Source organism: Cervus elaphus, chromosome 33, assembly GCF_910594005.1.
Source record: "Cervus elaphus chromosome 33, mCerEla1.1, whole genome shotgun sequence".
Taxonomy (NCBI): Eukaryota; Metazoa; Chordata; class Mammalia; order Artiodactyla; family Cervidae; genus Cervus; species Cervus elaphus.
Window position 1 is genome coordinate 8,650,857 of NC_057847.1, and position 12,814 is coordinate 8,663,670.

Consider the following 12,814-nt stretch of genomic DNA (forward strand, 5'->3'; position numbering starts at 1 on the left):
GCATCAGACCCTAGTCTAGCATCAGACATTCCCCCAGCCTCAGACCCTAGTCCAGCATCAGAAGTTCCCCCACCCCAGCCTTAGGCCCTAGCCCAGCATCAGGCCCTCCCCAGCATCAGACCCTAGTGCAACATCAGACAGTCGCCCAGAAACAGGCCGTCCCCCAGCATCAGACCCTAGTCTAGCATCAGACATTCCCCCAGCCTCAGACCTTAGTCCAGCATCATAAGCTCCCCCACCCCAGCCTTAGGCCCTAGCCCAGCATCAGGCCCTCCCCAGCATCAGATCATAGGGCAACATCAGACAGTCGCCCAGAAACAGGCCGTCCCCCAGCATCAGACCCTAGTCTAGCATCAGACATTTCCCCAGCCTCAGACCCTAGTCTAGCATCAGACATTCCCCCAGCCTCAGATCCTAGTCCAGCATCAGAAGTGCCCGCCCCCAGCATGAGGCCCTAGTCCAGCATCAGACACTCGGCCAGCAGCAGGCTCTCCCCGAGCTTCTGACCCTAGTCTAGCACAAGACGTTCTCCCCAGCATCAGACGTACCCACTCAACATCCGGCCCTAGTCCGGCATCAGACCCTCCCCCAGCGTCAGGCCCTCCCCCAGAATCAGGCATGGCAGCCCCACTTGTCTGATCCTCCTGAGCACACTCAGGCAGCCCCCGAGCAGCAGGACAACAGCTCTTGCAGGAGGTGCATCTGTAGGAATCATCTGCGGAGCAGCAGCAGCTGGGGTCTGTTTCAGGTCAAGGAGAGGCGAGGGGGCACTTGCGCAGGAGGCAGCGGTGCTGTGGGCACGCTCCCCAGCTCTGCTTCTCCCCGTGGGGGCTCTGCTCTCCTGCTCTCTCACGGGCCCCAGGGCAGTGTCCTTCCAGATTCACGGTCGCCTTGATATCTCAAGCCCAAGTCCTGAGTTGCGTCCCAGTCCAGCTAGGCAGAGGCCTGGGACCACCCACGCTCAGGGGCTGAAAGGATCCCAGGGGGACAGGCAGGCCCCAGTGGGCGGCGGGGCAGGGGACGAGGGTGGCCGCCCACAGAGGGCCCCGCAGCAGCACTGCAAGGACAGCAGCGATGCCTCAGCTCACTCGGGGACGCTGCCGGCCTAGCACTCAGAGATGTTACCGCCGGCAGCAGCTCTGGGGACGCAGGAAGCCCGGTGAGTGACACCACGCCACTCAGGCCGTGTGCGTGGGCACTGCTGACCATGGCCTCGGTTTTCATTCTGGTTCCAACTGTCCCTCCAAGGGCTGACGGGCTCCTCTTCCGAACGGCACACTTGTTTTCTTTATGTGGGTGAAGGCGTCCCTGCTTGTTTCTGTCCGCACTGTTGTCGCTCATCGTGTGGTTTCCTCGTTACAACCTGTGCTTGCTGCTCTTCCAGTTTAACTTAGGAGCAGCCCTTCTTTTCTGCATCAGCGTTCACGGGGCCTTTCCAGGTGGCGCGAGCTGTAAAGGTCCTGCCTGCCAGTGTGAGAGATAACGAGATGTGGGTTGGATCCCTGGGTCGAGAAGATGCCCTGGAGGAGGGCATGGCAGCCCACTCCAGTATTCTTGCCTGGAGAATCCCATGGACAGAGGAGCTAGTGGGCTACACTCCCTGGGGTCGCAAAGAGTCAGACACGACCGAAGCAGTTTAGCACACACTCAGGCTTTAGTTCAGTCGCTCAGTTGTGTCCGACTCTTTGGCACTCCGTGGACTGCAGCACTCCGGGCTTTGCTGTCCTTCACTACCTCCTGGAGTTTGCTCAAACTCAAGGCCATTGAGTCAGGGACGCCATAGAACCATCTCATTCCCGTTGCACCCACCAGAGCGGGGGCTGGGGCTCGGCAAAGTGCACGGTCCCACTGCCTGGGTGTGCACCTGCCCTCACCACTCCCTGACCGCGTGACCATCACTGTGTCCTCCTCTGTAAATCGGGAGGTGGCAGCCCCTGCTTGGGAAGGGGCACGCCCAGCATCTGGCATATAATCAATGCACCTTCCATCTCAGCGTTGTCTTTACTAAGACTAGGGATAGCATTGAATAATCTGCTCCTTTTTCTCTCTTGTGTCTTAACTGTGGTCCAGACCACACCTTGTTTCACTTACCCCTGGGTGTATATCCCACACCCAGCACAAACAAGACACTCTACAAATATCTGGCTGAAGAGGCAGGAACATACCCTGTCCTCAAGGAGATGAAGCCGAGAGACATGGGGGCTTAATGGTAACACTGTGTGGTGAGGAGACCCCAGGAGGACCTGCGTGACTGTGTGGTGGGGCGTGGGCCATGGGCAGAGCCCCTGAGGAGCTCCTGGGGATGAGGAAGGTGGCAGGAAGGAGGAGGAGGGCCGTTCCTTGTGCGATGTCCAGAGATTGGACCTCACCCCTCACTGATGAGCACTTAGGCCGTTTCCAAACACTTGTCAGTGTTCTGGACGAAACAATCATTGCCCAGCTCCTACTCAATCAACTTCATAGAATATGTTTCTAGCGTTGGAGTATAAACATCTGCTTTATTCATTCCATGCTTCATTCATCCACCCATCGAGCCAGCCATCTCTTCAACCATCCATACACACTCACTAATCCATATTCCACCCACTCATGAATTCCGTCTACCCATCAAGCCAGATATCTGTTCATCCATGCATCCACTCTCTAATCCATCCCTCCATCCCTCTACACATAATTCATCCACCCATCCACTCATTAACTCATCAGATCATCTTGGACCCACCGAGAAGACGGATGCCTCCTCCGCTCCTGCTCCCAGGAGGACCCCGAGCGTGAGTGACAGGAGCCTCGTGGCGCAGCGGGGGAGACACAGAAGGGACATGCCTGCAGGCCCTCCTCCCTCTCAACGGGGAAGCACCCACCTGGTCCTAAGGCCTCCCTGCCGGGAGTCCAGGCCGGCCCTTTTACTTCTTGCCAAACAAGCGGCCGATGCAGGACATGATGCCCTTCTTCTTCGCGGCTTTCTGCAGCGAGTCCTGGCTGATGGTGTTGCTGCTGGGGTTGCCCCCGGGGCCGTCCTGAGAGCCGGTCGAGCTTTTGGGAGAGAGAAGGACCTTTAACCGGCACCCTCGTGCAAACACACACCCGTCCTCAAGATCTACTGTTAGAACCGGCCACCCAGCAACACCCGCACCTCAACCTCGAGCACACAGTGGAGGCTCCTTCACCAACCACACTCCACACAAGCAGTGCAGGCTCCCAGCCACAGACATCCGCCCCGGGAAGCTGAGAGTCTCGGACTGGAGCTCCCCCTGGGGAGGGCTTGACTCCAGGCCAGCTGGTGCAGAGGGCACCTTGACCCTCCCTCAGGGTCTCCACTTGGCAGGTGACGAGGCTCCCAGAGAAGGCGAGCTCCCCCAAGCTGGGCAGCTCCCCCCACCTCCACAGGGTGACCGTCCCCGGCCGTGGCAGCACAGCTGCTGGTCAGGAGACCACACGTGCCCTCCATCGAGTGCTTCCTGGCTGAGGACGGGAGCTTAGCAGGCAGCGGTCTGAATGAGGACAGTGTCAGTCACTGCAGGGGATGGAGTCTCCTGAGAGGAGACCCTTGAGGAAAAGGGAGGGACCCTCAAGAGGGAACCCGAGAGGCACGGGGCCGTCACCCTCAGGAACGCACCCCGGGCGGGGCAGACCTCTAGCAAGAGCAGGAAGAAAGCTCCCACAGCGGGGTCAATCCGTAGAGATGGACGTTTTCTAAAATCAGCCAGGCCACTGAGCTCTTCTCACCCAGCACCTGAAGTTCACCACTAAACACAGGCACCGAACCCAGTGGGATTCCTTTAAAGACATCCTTCTAACTCTTTCAAGAGAAGAGGCGCAGGGCTCCTGAAACTGACGACGAGGCGCGCAGGCCCCTTACTTGCGGGCGTCCCTGACGTCCTCGGGGCCGGCAGTGCGCAGCGCCCCCGTGTGCAGCCGGTCCAGCCGAAGGGACCGTGGCGAGGCAGGGCTCGAGGTTTCACCTTTGATGGTGGTCTCGTCGTCTTCTACCTCTTCCATTAAAGCTGGCAGCTGAGTGAGACAGGTGTAAAATGGCAGTGTAAAACTGGCTAACGATAGACTGTGTCAGAAAAGGCAACCTCACAGGCTTTACATTATAACCGAAAACTTATATGTAAATTTATTTGGTATGCTTTCCTCCAAGTACAAAAAAAACAAAAAACAAACAAACAAAAAACCACCCTTGTTCCAGCTTAGTGCCATCTTACAGGACTGTCTTGTTCAAGAGAAGCGGGGCGTGGGGCAGCGAGAGCACCCGACTGAGTGCAGACGCCCTGGACGGGAGCCTCCCTGAAGCCGGGCTCCGCCCTCCCTGGAATCCAGCGACCAGACGGCCACGCCGGGCAGGACAGCAGAGCGATGCCAGCACCGTGAACCCTGCATGGCATGAACCGCCCTGATGAAAGGACTCTGCTCATCGCCAGATGCTGCTCAGAAGCACCACTAGCAAGAGGAAGAAGCCTCTCAGCAAAGGCGTCCAGACCCTTCTGTTTGAAGGAGCAAAGGACACAGCTTGTGCCACCACCCAAGATCATTGGTAGTGACGATGCAGCCACTGGAGCCCAGGACAACAGGGGAAAGACAGAAAAGGTACCTCACCCGGCATGCGAACACCACGTGTCTGGCTCGTGTTTCTCAGTAACGGACAGACTGGGGGCTGACACTGAAGTGCTCACTCGCAGTTCAAGTGTACTTTGCTCACTGTGGTGTACATAGAGCACCCCTAGGTTTTCACTCAGAGATGACCTTGTATGAGACTAGAGAGGTGGGATGGGGAGGGAGATGGGAGGGAGGATCAAAAGGGAAGGGGTATATGTATACCTATACCTGAGTCACGCTGAGGTTTGACAGAAAAGAACACAATTCTGTAAAGCAATTATCCTTCAATTCAAACATAAACCAATTAAAAAAAAAAAAAGATGTTTCTCCTGGAGTCCCAGCTTTTCCGCTGGTCCTGGGTGTGAGGACAGGACAGACAGTGGTGGTAACAGTGTGGGGAACAGACTAACCCCTTCAGGGTCCAGCCAGGTCTCACTAGTACATTTGGGTGTGTGGTTAAGCCAGGGGAAGTTTCAGGAAACAGGCACGGCAAGTATTTTTGTAAACAATGAGTGTGTTGTTTTAACCAACTAACCTGTGCCTTTGTAGTGGGATTCTCTAAAGAATACTGATCCACTGCAGCCCCACAGGAGCTTGGTGACAACAAAGTGACTCAGTGCAAAATACAGCTGAGCCCGTTCAACAGCAGCTGGGTAAACTATGCACCCTCCCCTGATCTCCAACAAGAACCCTCAGGCAACAGAAGGCTACAGAGGCTAGAAATTATCCCCACGGAACTGAACAGGGATCAGTCTCAAATTCAAGGTACAATAAGCCTTTATAAAAATCAGAAAACAACAGAAACAGAGTGGGAAGTGACACGCCTGGGTTGACCGTGGACTCAGGGGAGACAAACACCTGCCTCAAAGTCAGGGACCGCGGCCAGCCCCTTCCCCGGGCCTCCTCCTGAGGAAGGCCTCTGGGTCCCCAGCCTGGCCGCCCATCCCCAGGAGGGAAGCCCGCCCCCCGGGTGCCCACGTGATTAGGATGGGCAGGACCGTGTCCTCACGTAACAGGAGGGCACAGCAGGCCACAGAGCTGGTGAGCGGCACACCCAGGTCACCAGCCCCAGGGCACAGTGCTGCTCCGCGGGGCCCAGTAGAAGGGCTCCCGGGCACTGAGCTGCGAGAACTGGAGCGCGGCTGCCCGAGTCCTGCGGGAAGGTACCAGGAGTGGTCGGTCAGCGGGCTAGGAGCGGGAGAGGGTCAAGGACGGCCTGCCCTCGGGGCACTGGACTCAACAACAGGGGCTCATCCAAGGGACCCGACGGGAGGGGCAGCGAGCTCCCTCCTGATGCTCCCTCCATCAGGGATGCTGTGAGGGACACGAGGGCCTCTGGAGGAAAGGGGGCGGGACGGCAGCAGGGTTAAGTGTCCAGGCTCTCATCAGACCAGTCCGCACCGCACTGCTGGGTGTGCGAGCCTGGGCACGGGGCCCGGCCTCTCTGAGCCTCAGTGTCCACGTCTGCTGACTGGGGATGACAGCCGCCTGGCCCTCACCTGGGTGTCTGCCAGATGAGATGACAGGCTCGGAAAGCACTCGCCACGCTGCCTGGCACACAGAGGCTCCTGCACGCTGCTACCCCCGTCATTAGACTGCTTCCCCCAAAGCTACCACCTACGGCTCGGATTCAGCCGTGTCTTTGAATAACATGCTGAGCGGAAATTCCACCGTGGTCCAGACGTTAGGACTTGGCACTCTCACTGCCGGGACACCGGCCTGGTCCCTGGTTGGGGAACTAAGATCCCATAAGCTGTGCAGCACGGCCAAAAAGTAACTGAAGACAATTTTAAAAATAATCCTATGTCTATTATAAATAAGCATGAGTTGATTAGAAGGTAAACAAGTGGGAGAAAGGCAAACTGTTACAAGAGTCCCCGAATGACCTATTACTAAGAGAACCATCAGCATATTTCAACTGGTGGATGAGTTTCAAAACTTCCATTAAAATGTCAATTATTCACCAGTACATAACCACATAGTGTTCATTCATGTAACAGGATAAGGACTCTTTAATACTTCACAGAGAAACAAACGTATGCTATATTATTAAATAGTTAACCTTTCGACGATGCTTCCTTAACTCACTAGGCTGAAAGGTGCATGCAAAGAAATGAACAGAAACCATATTGATTGCAACTCTGATGCTAAAAATGCAAGAAGCGTCACAGGCAAATACAGTAAAGCAAACATGACGGCAAACATAGAAGTGAGATGAAGACTTAGAGAACATGGAACTGGAAACAGAGCATATTTTTAACCACAGAAGTGAAATGAGCTATTCAAGGTTTACTAGAGAAACACTATAAATTATTACTCAGGAGATACCATTCTATTACAATATCATGATTTATTAAAGCAGAGCATTCTGGTCAGCAAAGGGCCTTAAGAGTTGTCTGTTCTCAGCCAAAATTTGCTATAAGTTAGTTTCCCTTAATAGAAAACCCGTTATACTTTAAAGTAGTAATTTCACTGATTAGGAAGTTACCATAATACCTATTTTAAACCTGAACAAATCTAACCACCTATTGGACATTAATGTAAAATCCTTACCTAGAATTTGATATAAAACTTCTCAGAATAAATCCATTAAAGCAGGTATCCCATGAAAATTTGTAAGGAAAGCTAGCATAATAGCAAGTGGAGTCTTCACATCTTATGAACCATAAAAGATACTTTGCACAAGAGTCTAGGAGAGACATTAACCATGCAAAAGCTGATGAGATTTACCGTCTAAACTCCAAGCATCAACACCGAAAGGATATTGGGTCAAAAGACCATTAACTCTACGTGTAGAGGAGCATTTCTTCATGGAAGCATAATCTCATTTATGATTACACAGGTTATGTAGTGCATGATCCACCTACACAATGCTTCTAACTCTATAGCGATACACTAACTCTAACTTACTGCTATGCAGGAAAAACACCATTTAATGAGACACGAAGACAAAGCACAAACCAGACTAAGGGGACACAGGACTGATATGACCAGAGCTCAAGCGGGAAGATGGGGGAGGGGAGATGGATGTGTGAACTACAGCCTCCGGTGGGGGGGATGGGAGGCTGGAGTCCGGATTGACGAAGGCTAAACAGACAACAGGATGAGTCAGGAAATCGAAACCAATGATGAAAGCAGACACGCCATCAGAAAACTGCACAAGGAGAAAATATTCAGAACTGTTCTTTTACAAATACTCGGAAAGAAATCAAGCATGAAACCACAGAGAAATCGTCCAAGAATTTTAAATATCAACTACTTAGACAATGATACAAATTATAAAACAGTGTGTCAAAAGACCACAAAATGGACCAGTTACCACTTCACATGCATCTAAAATGACCCACAGTTAATTTAATTCTATGCTAACAACGCAGCTCACAGGAAATGGTTGGTAACAGAAAAAAGGGTTAATACAAGTGCAGTTTCAAGGCAGAGGGTTGTACACGTGATTCACGGGGTAAACAGCAGTGTACTCAGAAACCGAGGCTACACACGCAAGAAAGCTGGCACATGTGCTTTAGAGCCGCACACTCCGTCACCAGAAGCCCTAGGGAGTCAGCCCGTGTTGAGACACGGAAGAGTGAGGCAGCCCGACTTCTTCCTTGGGGCCCTGGGGCACCGGGCCTTTATCTGGTTTCACGCGCACAGCTGGCCTGAGCGAGCGGCCAGGCCCATCAGCAAGCGGACCAGATTAGATTCTTGGTTCTGTTGCCACCGCATGCCCTGCACCCTGCATCCACTCGTCCCCGATGGAAAATGTGCTGCCCGGCTTTCACTCGCCATGAGGGCGGCCTATGGTTACTTTCACAAGGCTGTCTGCTCCCTGACCACAGACTTCCCTGCCACTGCCGTGCCCAGCACAGGCCAGGCCCACCGCTCCAGAGGCAGGCTCTGGCTGAGTTTATCATGGCGTGCTAAGCTGGTGGTCCAAATATCAAGACGGATTGGTCCCTGTGCCATTATGGAATGATTAAAGACCAGGCAGTTTTAAAAGTCTTAGACCTCTGAGCATAGCAATTGTAACTGATTTTCTTCTGGGGAAAAACAGAAAAAACAAAGAAAGAAAAACAGTGTGCTCGGGGAGGCAAGGGGCAGGGAGGAGGCAGACACATACCAGAGTCATGACGCCCAGCCGGTCTCCCTGGAGCTCCGGGCTGTGCTGCCTCCTTCGGGGCGGGGCGCGCTCCCTGCTGGGCGGGCAGGAGCCGGCAAGTGAGGAGGCAGGACACATGTTGTCGGAGCTCAGGGACTTAAAACACCAAAGGCTGCCTAAGCACGCCCAGCGCGCCCTGCTCTCAGCCTCCTCGGCCCGCTGCTCCGTGCTCTCCTTCTCCTCCTGGATCCACCTAAAAGAGAGCAAAGCTCGTCAGCTGCCCTCGTCAGCACAGGAACGTTTCTGGCCAACAAATTTGGGCTGGCATTCTGTGTCACGATGAGCAAATTCCAGGAACATCTGCTCATTTCACATCTCGGCTAAAAGGTTCGACTTTCCCTCTTTTGAATATTCTCAAACTTGGAATAACTTAGCACTGAGACTTACAAACTGGCCCCTGGTCATTCACGTTTGATTTGACTTATTTACGTTAACATTCTGACGGGGCCTGGGTGGCGACTCTCTCCCTGTGAGGAGATATCTGAAGTTCACAACCTTCATCTTCCCTGCTCTCAAGGCAGAGGGGCACGTCAGTGCCTCAAGTCTTTTCCACTGGGAATCAGGAACTCTCTATAACCAACACAGCGATTCACGAACAAGCTGGAGATTCTAAACAAAAGTCCCCAGACCAGATGAAGTGCTGAGGGGATTTTTCTTTTTTAATGGTTGAATATGTACAAACACATCACTTGATGAAGTTCTCCACCAGCTTTGTGCGAGTTTCTGGATTCATGTCAATGTGCCGCATTCACCTAGAATTCACGCTTACTGCTCTTCTCCCCTAATGTGTAGTGGATGATTTTATATAGCAGTTTAAATACTCGATGATGCCTATAAAATGATTTCCAAAATAAACTATAGGATTCTTGAAGGTCATAACCTCTTCAGCTTCATTCTACCTATAAGTCCTGAAAGTTTCTCACTTGTTAGAGCAAGCTGATGGACAGAATTTACCATTTATGACAAATCAACTTACTGCCTAAGGAAAATTCACTTTACCTGACAACTTGCTGTAAAAATAAAAATATTCATATGGAACCGTTCCACATTTCCTGCGGGGACAGGGAAAGCCCATCTTTCTGAGCTCTTCTTTGCTCAAACAGGGCGCAGGAAGCAGTCTGTCTCGGCGTCAAAAGTGCAGGCGGCACCACCTGCGTTTGCTGGCTGTGCCGTTCACCCCTGCCTTCCCCCCGAGCCCCGCGTGCTCGGCACACAGGCACGGGCACCTCGGCCTGGGCTGACATGACGAGAACAATCTGAGCAGCAGCTCTGCCTGGTCCTGCGCAGGGTCACCGGCCTGCGGCCACTCAGGACGAGGACCCGGGACAGGGGCGTAGCTGTGCGCGTGTGGCCCAGGCAGGCCTCCGGTCCCCGGACACCCGGCTGCACCCAGACCCAAGGCCCGCTGCTCACCACGAGGAGGGCCTTTGCGTTCTATCCCATTTTGTAAACTGTTACAACTGCCAAGACGGTGTCAGAAGAAAACATCTTAAATATACTGATGAGATGAGAATAACTCAAACCCGTGTCTTTGGACCACTGTCTTACAACAAGCCAATCTTCACACTGTATTAAGTTAAAAAGGACAATGCAGATCTGAGTGGGAATTTGCCAACCCCCAAACCCCTGCTTTTCTGTTCCAGGTGACTTTTCACCAGAATGTGGGAGTCTCCGATGGACACAGGTGGGTGAACCCAGAGGGCTGGGGGGCACACGGGCCACAGAGGACACCGCCACGGCACCTCACCCACCTTGGGGCTCAGAGCTGGGGGGGACACCCTACAACGCCCCCCAACAGAGTGCTGAAACCAGCTGTGGACAGAACGCCCTGCCTGACTGAGCTCTCTCATCAAGGGCAATCTCACAACTGAAAATCCTTGAAGCAGGCCTGAAGTCAGTTCTCTCACTGTGGAACACTCAAGACTTCTCGTAGGAGAAGAGAGCTCCTCAGAGATGCCCACTTTCTGGGGAGCTGAGTTCGGGCGCACCCACCGGATCTCTTCACTGATGGCGTCCAGCTGCTCCTGAAGCGTCACAGGCAGAAGGTCGCCATCGGCCTGCACACTGGGCGGCAGCTGATCGGCCGAGCTGAGGAGGGTGACCCCGTCGCCCTCGCCGTCAGACACATCCTCGTCACTCTCGAAGGCCTGGGCCACGGTGGCCACCACGCGGGCCTGCTGCGCGGACTCCCAGTCCTGTTCCCTCTGGCTCTGCACCTGGGCACGAGAGGACCACGGCTCGTCAGCGACATTCAGGACAGCTCTCGTCTGTCAGGAACCGAGCACAATTTGATATGGAAGCCCTGACACTGGATAAACGGCCATGCTTATGAGACACTGCCATCTCTTAAGCGAGCAGTTCTGAAGAAACGGGCAGGAGGAGAATCCAGTTCCTAGATGGCCTGCTGATACTCAGGTCTCAGCGTGGACGGAAGGCAATCCTGAGGTTATTCACAAGGGTGGGCTGATGGAGTCAGAGACAAAAACCCAAAATTAAAAACATACATCCATGCCTCCATCAGGCAGGCTGAAGGAAAATAAGAAGGAAAAAATCCTTCAGCTCCGCAGCCTCTGGGTCCACCTCAGCGGTCATCACTTGTACTAGTTCCCCGAGGAGTGCCGTCCTCACAGGTTCCCAGGCCTCCGTGCTCCAGGCTGGTCTGAACACGCACAGACAGGAGCGAGCACGGCAGCCGGGGGACTGGAGGGCCAGCCCCCCACGTCTGTCCTCTCGGGGCACAGGCATTCGGGCTGTTCTGGGGGATAGCCCCTCGCACCACAATGGCGGCTCTGCCATCAGAGACGCACGGGAGAGTGCCTGCTGGGGCCCGTGCCGCCCTCCCACTCTCACACCTCACACCCTGTTCTCTGCAAGTCTCCCCCCCTGTCCGACTCTCAACCCAGGTCCTGCCTTCTTTCCCAGAGATGACCTCAAAGCATCTGAGGGGCAGCCTCGAGGTGCTGGCTGCTGACTACCTGGCCCCTGTGGCCAGAGCCCTCACCCCTGCCTTCCTCACGACCCCTCCCCAGGGCCTGGCCACCCCCTTCGCTGGCTGCAGGACCACCTCCCATCATCCCTGCTCTGTTTCAGCGAACCAGCTGCCTATGGGTTCACCCCAGCCCGGTCAGCACATCCTCTCCATTCTCTCGCCTTCAAATGGCACAAAGGGAACCAGCAGACTCCTCCTCCAGGGCACCCTGCAGTGCCCACTGGGGGACTCTGAAGGCTGCTTGGGAGAGGCATCTGCTGTCCATATAGCGTATGGTCCATCTACATTATGCCTGTAACTGCATAGTGATACACTAACTCTAACTTACTGCTATGCGGGAAAATCACCATTTAATGAGACACGAAGACAAAGCACAAACCAGACGAACGGGACACAGCACTGATACGCCCAGAGCAAGTGGGAGGATGCTGGAGGGGAGATGGATGTGTGAACTACAGCCTCCGGTGGGGGGGGGGATGGGAGGCTGTGGTCTGGATTGATGACGGCTAAACAGGCAACAGGATGAGTCAGGAAATCAAAATCACTGATCAAAGCAGAGACACCGTCAGAAAACTCCACAAGGAACAATATTCAGAACTGTTTTTTTACAAATACTTGGAAAGAAATCAAGCACGAAACCACAGAGAAATCGTCCAAGAATTTTAAATATGAACTACTTAGACAATGATACAAATTATAAAAGCAGTGTGTCAAAAGACCACAAAATTGACCAGTTACCACTTCACATGCATCTAAAATGACCCACAGTTAGTTTAATTCTATGCTAACACCACAGCTCACAGGAAATGGCTGGTAACAGAAAAAATGGATAATACAAGTGCAGTTTCAAGTAGAGTGTTGTACACGTGATTCACGGGGTAAACAGCAATGCACTCAGAAACCTAGGCTACACAGGCAAGAAAGCCGGCACATGTGCCTTAGAGCCACACGCTCTTTCTCCAGAAGCCCTAGGGCGTCAGCCCGTGTGGAGACGCGGGAAGAGTGAGGTAGCCCGACTTCTTCCCTGGGGCCCTGGGGCACCGGGCCTTTAACTGGTTTCACGTGCACAG

General features: G+C 53.7%; 1 protein-coding gene across 1 annotated transcript in view; it reads right to left on the reverse strand.

The window, feature by feature from the left end:
* LOC122688480 (liprin-alpha-1-like) overlaps positions 1 to 12,814 on the reverse strand; it is a 34,935-nt gene continuing 22,121 nt past the window's right edge. The window contains exons 6-10 of the mRNA XM_043894496.1: positions 10,748 to 10,774; positions 8,717 to 8,948; positions 3,860 to 4,011; positions 2,862 to 3,033; positions 1 to 1,464 (exon numbers count right to left, since the gene is read on the reverse strand). Coding sequence (XP_043750431.1) covers positions 2,904 to 3,033; positions 3,860 to 4,011; positions 8,717 to 8,948; positions 10,748 to 10,774 — 541 coding nt within the window. The 3' untranslated portion in view covers positions 1 to 1,464; positions 2,862 to 2,903. The remainder of the gene's footprint in view (positions 1,465 to 2,861; positions 3,034 to 3,859; positions 4,012 to 8,716; positions 8,949 to 10,747; positions 10,775 to 12,814) is intronic.